Source organism: Echinops telfairi, unplaced genomic scaffold (assembly GCF_000313985.2).
Source record: "Echinops telfairi isolate 266 unplaced genomic scaffold, ASM31398v2 ScPeMD7_3533;HRSCAF=4204_1, whole genome shotgun sequence".
NCBI lineage: Eukaryota > Metazoa > Chordata > Mammalia > Afrosoricida > Tenrecidae > Echinops > Echinops telfairi.
In genome coordinates, this window is record NW_022107432.1 from 23,198,492 (window position 1) to 23,207,834 (window position 9,343).

Genomic DNA, 9,343 nt, shown 5'->3' on the forward strand with positions numbered 1-9,343 from the left:
ACCAGAGTAGAGCTGGGCTCCATGGGGTGGTTATGTTTTTGGTTGTTTTCATTGTGATAAAAACATTTGGAACAAGTCATTTGCCAAGCCAGCCATTTCCACGTGGGTCATTCCGTGTCATTGATTGTGCTCATCGTGTGTGGTGCCATGACTACGATGCTTTCACCAGTGCTTGACAGAAACCAGGCACTGACTCTCCCTGGCCAGCTCCACCTCAGGGAAGCAGGAAGCAGCTTTGGCCTCTAGGCATTTGCCTATTTCATTTGAGTCGAACCTTACAGTCTTTGCCCCCATGTTTTCAGCACTGTGTTTTCAAGGCTCATCCATGTTTCCGCGTGTGTCATAACTTCCTTTCTCTCGATGGCCCTGTAATGCCTTTTCCATGACTGGTTTGGGGGCAAGGAAACAAACTGTGGATAATCTTGAGAAGGATGGCAATGCCAGAACCCTTCATTGCGCTCATTCGGAACTTGGACATGGACCAAGAGGCAGCTGTGCAAACAGAACAAGGGAATGTGCATGGTTCAACATCAGGAAAGGGGTGCGTCGGGGTGGTAGCCTCTCACTGTAGTTGTTCCATCTGTATGCAGAGGAAATCATCAAGGATGCAGAATTACATGAAGAATGTGGCATTGGGATCAGAGGAAGGCTTATTAACAAGCTGTGATAAGCAGATGACACAATCTTGCTCGCTGAAAGTGAGGAGATCTTGAAGCACTTGCGGATGAAGATCAAGGAACATAGCCTTCAGGATGGATTACAGCTCCCTGTAAAGAAGACCAAAATGCTCACAACTGGACCCACAGGTCACATCATGCTGAATGGAGACAAGGTTGAAGTTGTCAAGGATGTTGTCTGACTTGGATCCACCATCAATACTCATGGCAGCTGCAGTCCAGAGAACAAAAGACCTATCGCCGTGGGTAATCAGAAAGGGAGACGCTCCTTACAGGCTAGTGAGAGAGGGGCAGTGGGGAAGACAGTGGGGTTTTCATGGCACTGCAACTGAGAGGGTCCAGAAACAAGGGAGCTGGGCTGTCAATGACGTGGACTAAGAGTGTGGGGGGATTCTAGAACACGATCCCTTTTATGGGTTAGTTTGTGTCCTCCCAAAAGATATATTCAAATTCTCACCCCCGTACCTGTGACTATGTTCTTATTTGAAAATAGCATTGTTGCAGATGTAATTAAGTGATCTGGTGGGGGGGTCATACTCGAGGGGGGGCTAGTCCTAAATGACTGGCTTCAAAGAGAAGAGCTGCAGACAGACATGAGGCAGCCATGTCAAGACGGAATCAGGGGTTAGAGCCATGCTGCTGCCCCCAACCATGACTCCTGGGAATAAGTGTCAGACACTGGAAGAGATAAGAGAGGCTCTCCTGGAGACGTTCAAACACCCCGAATTCAGCCTGCTAGCCTCCAGAATGGGGGGACCCAATTTCTGTTGTGGTAAGCTATCCAGTCCGTGGGGGTATAGCCAGCCATACCCCCATTGTATTGCATTTCTCATAGGGCAGGTTTGTAGCAAGCCTGCATCAAGCAAGTCCACTGGCACCATTTGTCTTAACAGGCCGGGCTCACGGAGGCCTGGAGAGAACCCTCAATGTCTCCATGGTATGTTTGTGTTTCCCTACAGCAGCCCCAGGAAACCAGAACAGTCCTCACCCCACAGTGCAGAGTGGACTGGAGGGAAGAGGTAGGGCCACTGGCCAGTAGACTTCTAAGGTCACATGCTGGGGTCTATGGGGGTCTTTATAGTGGAGGGACCCTCCAGAAACCAGGCTTGCTTTTGGAGATTGAACACCAGGCCCACAGTATTCAGCTTCTTCTATCAGTGCAAGAGCCCTCTGCAGTGGGGGAAAGCCCCTTTCGGTCTAGTTCAGGGTCAAGATGCAGCGACTATTTGTTGATTGACTACAAGACAGACCCAAATCTGCCAAGTGAATTTTGACTCACACTGACTCTATGGGACAGAGTCGAACTGCTGCATAAGGTTTCCAAATGACTCTTCTGTAATCAATAACGTGTACGTTTGGAATTCCATCCATGCTCTTACCTGGGGATTCTGGTCCTGTCCATCACAGTCAAGGCTGTGTAGGAACTTCACGTTGGGCCAACAGGTAACATCATGCTGAACGGAGACAGGCTCCCCTTCTCTAGGGGCCTGGGCTCCCTGCCCTCCTCTCACGGAACTTTGGTAAGGCGAGGAGACAGAGATGAATACCCGGCTATGCTGGAAGGGAACAGATGAAAAGGCTTCCTCCCTGGGCTCCAGCCCTACTCTGCAATTCCAGGCTCTCACCCTCAGGAAGCCCCCTTCTTCAAGGAAGCCTTCCCAGATTTCTGCCTCCTCTGCCAAGACCAGTCGCCGTCCAGTGGATTGTGTGGTGACTTAGAATGGAACCCTACTCCATAGGGTTTGGAAGTAGATCGCCAGACCTTTCTTCCATGGTCCCTGCAGCTAGAGCTGCCCCCTTCCAGGTAGCCCTCAAGCACCTTGACCTCCTCCCAGGGCAGATGCAAATAAAAACACTCTTCTTTTGCTCTGGAAATTCTCCTTTAATTTCCTTGTTCTCACTTGATCTTCACTTCCTATGTCCAACTGCCAAGGGGGGGGGGTCCCCACTCTGAAGGGGGTGGCCCGTCTGGCAGGGGAAGCTCCAGTCTGTAGCAGGAGCCTGGGAGACCTGAGTGCGGAAATGGGTGCTGAGCCCCAAGCCCCGCCTTGACGGTCTCTGAGCCGGCACGGGGAGGGTGTGATCCGGTAGGCTGCAGGGAGAGCTCTCTGCCGCCTGGCGTCCCCTCCATCACTACGGCCAAGTCCAGTCTTGGAGGGCTGAGGGCGCTCAGACGGGAGCCTGCCGCCGCCGAGCCATCGCGAGCGCGGGGAGCCCCGAGGCCCCCGGGCGGGGCAGCCCTGCGGGCGGTGCGCGGCGCCAGCTGCAGGTCAGGAGCACGTCCAGCAGCAGCAGTTTGAAAAGCAGCAGCCGCAGCGCCTCCAGCCGCAGAGCCAGGCCTGGCGTCCCTGCGGGAGAAGACGCGGGGTGGGAGCCCGGGGGCGGGGCTCTGTCCTTGCTCCCACCCCACCCGACCCCACCCCGGCCCCGTGCCGCCCGCCACCCGGGAGAGCTCTTCCGGGTATCCAACTTCTGCAAACTGCCATGGCGCCCACGCCCTCACCTAGCGACCCTGTTGGACGGGGTAGTACTGCCCCTGTGAATTTCAGGGACTAAAACTCTCGCCCACCGGAGGCGAAAGCCCTGTCTGTCTGCCGGGGAGTGAGTGACTGCAGGCTTCAAACTGCTGACCTTGTGGGGTTGCAGCCCCACCCGCCCTCTTACCCATAGACCCAGGTCAGTCAGTGCCCCCACCCAGCAATCACTCCGCCCTGGAGGACCCAGGGCCCTGATCCCCAGCTCCTTAGCCCATTCCCACCCCAGCACTCACCTCTGAGAGGTTCCCCGAGGCAGGTCTTGGCTGAGGAAGCCTCTCCTGCCAGCCAAGAGAAGGGAGTGGGTTCCTGGGCATGGCTCTGCCCATGGAGCTCTGCTTCCCAGGGCTATGCCCAGGCCCTGGCACAGAGCCGGTCTTGTCAGACAAATGGATACAGGAGCCAGTAGCAAGTGCCCTGAGTTTGTGGGCTGCGATTCTTCAGAAAGACCCGGAACTCCCACCCTCCTCCCCAGGTCCTCCCCACCCCTGTTCTGTGCCCTGGTGGGAATGAGGTGCCTCAGTCACTTCGGACAAGGCACAGGGCATTACTTAACAAGCATTCCTATTTGATAAGTGAAAATATGGAGGAAATCCTCAGAAAGAAGTCAGTCGTGATAATAGCTGACGCTGGACATGTGACTTAGCCCTCCTGTGCCTCAGTTTCCTCGCTGAGAATGGGGAAATAATGGAACCCATCTGGCCAATGAAAGATGGGCCTTTCTACTCCCCTCCAACACTGGTTCTCCACTTTCCTCATGTCACGACCCTTTCGTACAGCTCCTCATGGGGTGGTGACCCCCAACCATAACATTATTTTCGTTGCTACTTCATCACTGTCATTTGTTACTGTTATGAATCATCATGTAAATATCTGATAGGCAGGATGTATTTTCATGGTTACAAATTGAACATCATTAAAGCATAGTGACTAATCACAAAAACAATGTCATTCTATATCGTGAAATATTTCTTTCTTTTTTTTTGGCCCAAGTATATTGCTATATCTGTATTCATAACAGAACATGTTGGCAGCAACATAACTATCAAGCAATAGGGAAATTACTAAATAAAATGATGGCATGCTTTCATGAAGACCAGCGTTTCAGCCAAAGTAAATGTTATTTTGGAATAAGTTTTAACGAAAGGATGTAATGTTCATAATGGAACAAACATCTGTAGATTTGTATATTTTAATATATACATCTATTAGGTATAATAGATTTATTAAATGCATATACAAAAGGAAAGACAAGAAATAAATGCATAAAAACATCCAAAGGTGAAGGGGCGATCACGTTGGTTAATGGTAGGATTACCTAGCTGATTATTATCATTGCTGTCAATAAGTTGCTTACAGGTTATGAAAAGTTGTTGGTGTTGAGAATATTTATTTCTAATGACAAATAAATGAATGTTGTCTTGAAGCATGATGTAGCAGGGGTAACAGTCTTCACGCCGGGTACTTGTATATGGGCGTATCTGCATGTGGGCAGACTGCCTGGAGACAGTGTCTCGGTTCCTAAGACCATCTGAAATACGTGTTTTCCGATGGTCTTAAGTGACCCCTGTGAAAGGGTCATTGGACCCCCAAAGGGGTGGTGACCCAGAGGTTGAGAATCGCTGCCCTAAAGAGTTACAGTCTGGGAAACTCACAGGGGCGGTGTTACCGTGCTCTGTGGGGTCACTGTGAGTGGGCATCGCCTCAAGGGCCGTGCGTGAGTGTGAACACCAAGAAGAGTGTTTAGAACAGTGCTTGGCATAGAGCACACACTCACTAGCTGAGATCCATGTATTGCTTACATTATTAGTTGATCTTTTAAGGTATATAGGTGCTGTTGGTGGCTATAGAGTCAGACCCTGAATTACCGCAGCCCCGTGGACAACAGGATTGGACGGTTGCCCTCCATGGGGTTTTCATTGGTTGGGTTTTGAAAGTAAATTGCCTGGCCTTTCTTCCTAGTCTTAGTTTGGAAGACTCTCTGAAACCTATCCAGCATCAGAGCACCACACGTGCATCCACTGACTGGTGGTGGTTGTTTGGGTCTCCAGCTGAGAGGGCGAGGATTCTACCACAGGGCCTCCACTGCCACCGTCTGACATCAAATTCACTCTTGTCCCGTTGACTTCGACTGGGTTGTGGTAGTTACATAATCTGGTGCTAACTTGAGACTATTAAGAGTGAAGGGGTGGAGTTTAGCCTGTCAATCAGGTCATAGTGTGATGACCTCATTTGGAGATGCAATGGAGTTAAATAGCATACCGGAGGTGGAACACAGACACTCTCTTTGGGAGACATTCATGTTGACAGGCCACATGAAGCTATGCTGATAGAACCAGAGCCCTGAAGTTGGAGGAGCCACTTGGAGACCCATGTCAGTGCTGAGATGCTTCCACCACCACTGGATCTACAAGACTTTCTACCCATTGGCCTGTGATCTTCATGCATTCTGCATCATTGTATGTGTTGCATGAGTCTGAAGAGGAATTTATGGACTAGTTTGGACACATAGGGTAATATCGGACTTATGGACTTGATCTGGACTGGGCTGGGATGTTTTCTTATTGTACAATCGCTCTTTGATATAAAGTCCTTTCTTACACACATATGAGTGTCTCTGGATTTGTTTTTCTAGTGAACCTGGACTAACACAAATAGAAAGCCTCTTCTTTCTCATTCTAAGGCAGTAATTCTCAACCTTCCTAATGCCGAGACCCTTTAATACAGTTCCTCATGTTGTGGTGACCCCCGAACCATAAAATTATTTTTGTTGCTACTTCATCACTGTCATTTTGCTACTGTTATGAATCGGGCGACCCCTATGAAAGGGTCGTTTGACCCTCAAAGGGGTCGCGACCCACAGATTGAGAACCGCTGCTCTAAAGTATGGTTGATGATTTTGAACTGCTCACCTTGTGGTTAACAGCCCAACACTACACCACCAGCACTCCTTAAGTGGATATGTATATCTATATCATCATGCATCAGCCCTAGGGGAGGAAGACGTCATACAAGAGAAGCCAGATAGTATGGTTGTAATTCCCAGGCCCTGTGGCCACTCTGCTCTGAGCTCACCTGGATGGTGTGCTCTTGAACCCCTGATGTTCCTGGGCTTGAAGCCTGCCCTTCCCACCACAGCCGAGCTCCAGAGTATCCCCAGCATGTGTGAATGAGGACAGAGTTTTGGCAGGGCCCCAAGCTCCAGCCTCACCTGTCAGCTGTAGGGGCTGCGTGCTCCGGCTGCTGCCCTCCATCCCAGACCCCGTGTGGCAGACCAACGGCTCCCAGGCCACCAGCTCCTCAGAGGGCAGGGAGAGCTGGGCCAGGTTAGTCCAGCTGCCATCTGCTGCTGGGGAAGGGCCGTAGGTAAAAGCATCCAGGGCACTGCCATTGCCGGCTGAGAACCAGATGGGGCTGTCGAGGCCAGGGGGTAAGACATCAAAGACCAGGCAGACCACCAGTGTCTGTTGCTTCCCGTCCACCAGTAGTGTGATCGGTGGGGCCAAAGAGGGGAAAGGTGTAGCCCCCACACCTGCAACAAAGCACACACATATAGGGGGTAGATCAATCGATGTCTGCCCCACAGATCAGTACTCACTGAAGGCTGGCATCTGGGTCTCTATCTTCCCATCTATTCTTCCGCCATCCATCCATCGATCCTACCACGCACACAGCCTTCTCTCCCATCGAACCATCCTTCCTTCTGTCTAGCCGCCCTTCTCTCTTCCATTCACCCTCTTAGCTTCCATCTCTAGTCCCATCTACTGATCCCTCTATCCTGTCTCTGAGGGCACTGTCTGCCCTCAAGGGCCTCGGTCCCACGGGAAAGGTAAGTTCACAAACAAATCATTATAATTCCAGGCTCTGCTGTTCTCGGGAGAGTGATTACCTCTGGGAATACAGGGAAGGAAATAGGATCTGGAATGAGATCAAAGGAAGTTTCAAAGGTGCTCATAGCTTAAAAAAAAAAAAAGCTTGATTAAAATACAGCAAAATGTTAGCATGTGGAGGACGTATGTGTGTTTGTGGTATTATTTTCATGTCCTTACTATCGTTCTTTTTTCCTTTCATAATTACAATTTTTTTTTTTTCATAATTACAATTTTTTTATAAAAATATAAAATATTTAAAATAACTGTTAAAAATTATATGGATACTGGAAGCCTTTGTTGTATATTTTCTAGAAGAGCCCTGAGTTTCCCCATCATCGTACTCTTTTCTGTAAAGGTGACAAAATATTATTCTTGAATATTTGGATAGTTTCCTCTATCCAGGAAATCTCAAACCTTAAAATCTGCAAACTGACTCCCACCACAATTAAGTGCATCCAGGCTAAAGCAGTACTCTCACATTGGAGAGGCGATGCCCAAGACTCTAGTGGGGAGTAAGGTGGGGTGTGTGGCTCAGGAAAGATTTCTGGGACGTCAAACAACTGGCCAAGGAGCACATGGCTGGTAAGTGTCCCAGGCTGGACTTGAACCCAGGTCCAGGTGACTCCAACTTCCGTGCTCATTCACGTGGACCATGCTAACAGGTTTCCCCGTGACACAGGGGAGCACGCCAGGGGCATGGCCTTAGACAGAGTTGACTTGACTCCTGACTCCTCCACTTAATTTACTGAGTCTCCATTGTCCTATCGACATAATGGGGACCGGCACATCAGCTCCATAGATTGTGGGGAGATCACGAATGTAAAATGCCCTGATGAAGACGCGCTGACGTCAGTACAATCCAGGATAATGCTAGCGAGGCATCGCAAACAAAAGAATTACAGAGAAGGCTGGGACTGAGCATCGGGCTCCTCAACTCCTGAGAAATTAATGACTGCAATGGAGATGTTCTTCACACTGAGCCTCACGCCCACCTCCCCCAGGGAGCCCCCTGGCATTGTTCCTCCTCCCAGAGCTCACATGACCTCTCCCGGCTCCAGGTGAGTGTGGTTTACTTCCCCATGGAAAGAGAGCCTGTGACCTGCTGGGGCCCACCTTTAGATCAAGGAGACCCCCTGACCCACAGGTCCAAGACCTTCGTTTTCAAAATGTTCGCTCTTTGACTCTTGGTTTGATTTTCAGACATTAGGGTAAATATCTCTGGCAGTGAACAAGCACCCAGGGACCGAGGGGAGTGAACACAAGCCACCTGGAGCCCCCTCAGAATAGGGTGCCTTGATGTCAGACAGGGCAGGGCTTCAGCCTGTCTCAGCAGCCCATAGGGCACACCACAGTGCTGGCTACCCTAGGACCCAGCCCCCATGGACCCCTAGCCACCTTGCTCTTAGTGCTCTGTCCCCCTAATTGGAGACTGCTTTTCCTATCAATGCTGTGAGCTCGGGGGGTGGGGGTGGGGGGGACATGGCACGGGGACCCCAGTTGGGAGGTGGGGCACAATGGGGAAAGGATCATGGTTTTTTGTGGGGATCTTCAAGGGCCCCAAATGCCTGTCCTGCCTCCTTGCATCCCACCCACACCCAAGCAGGCTCAGAATGAGGGGGTGGGCTTGGGCAATCTACTGGGAGACCAAAAGGGGTCCAAGGGAGCTCACCTGTGAGCAGAGCTAGATACCCGAGGAGCAGGAGAAGCACCAGCCACGGCTCGGCCATGGCCTAGAGGAGGCAGGACCCAGCTGCAGACCCAAGGTGTGGGCTGGGGCAGGAGGCGCCCACAAGACTGCCTTCCAGGCCCCGGTCCCAGCTGCACCTCAGCTGCTCTGCCACCAAGTGAGGGGCCCCTCCCTCTGCACCCTACCCCCACACCCAGTCCTCTCTCATGAGAGAGCTCTCTCTCCCACACTAGAAGCCAAATGCCCACATCCCTGCCTTCTGAAGAGGACTTCGTAGTCTGAAAGGCTCTTTCCCATGCTGGCCCTTGCAGAAACCAAGTTCGGTTTGAAAATAAAGATTGTACAAAAGGCCTTTTCAGTGATGCCATTAAAATTCAGCTCTTAAGAAAAAAAAAAATTCAGCTCTAGCTCTCATTTTGACCCTGAACTATTTTCTTCTTACTATTATTATTTTTCTTTTGTAACCGCCATTATATTGGTTATTTGGGGGATGAGTCCACAAACATTATGAGCAATTTGTACACAATTCTTAAAGGCGTGCACCAAAATCCTACAATGGCACGTAGATACAAT

At 50.6% G+C, this 9,343-nt stretch overlaps 1 protein-coding gene across 1 annotated transcript; it reads right to left on the reverse strand.

Annotated features, from left to right (window-relative positions):
- Nucleotides 1-2,846: 2,846 nt before the first annotated feature.
- PTCRA (pre T cell antigen receptor alpha) lies at nucleotides 2,847-8,810 on the reverse strand. Its single transcript, XM_004710858.1, has 4 exons — nucleotides 8,753-8,810; nucleotides 6,423-6,743; nucleotides 3,448-3,492; nucleotides 2,847-3,025 (listed from the first exon to the last, which is right to left on the reverse strand). The coding sequence occupies exons 1-4, from the start codon at nucleotides 8,808-8,810 to the stop codon at nucleotides 2,847-2,849; spliced, it is 603 nt and encodes a 200-aa protein (XP_004710915.1).
- Nucleotides 8,811-9,343: the final 533 nt, after the last annotated feature.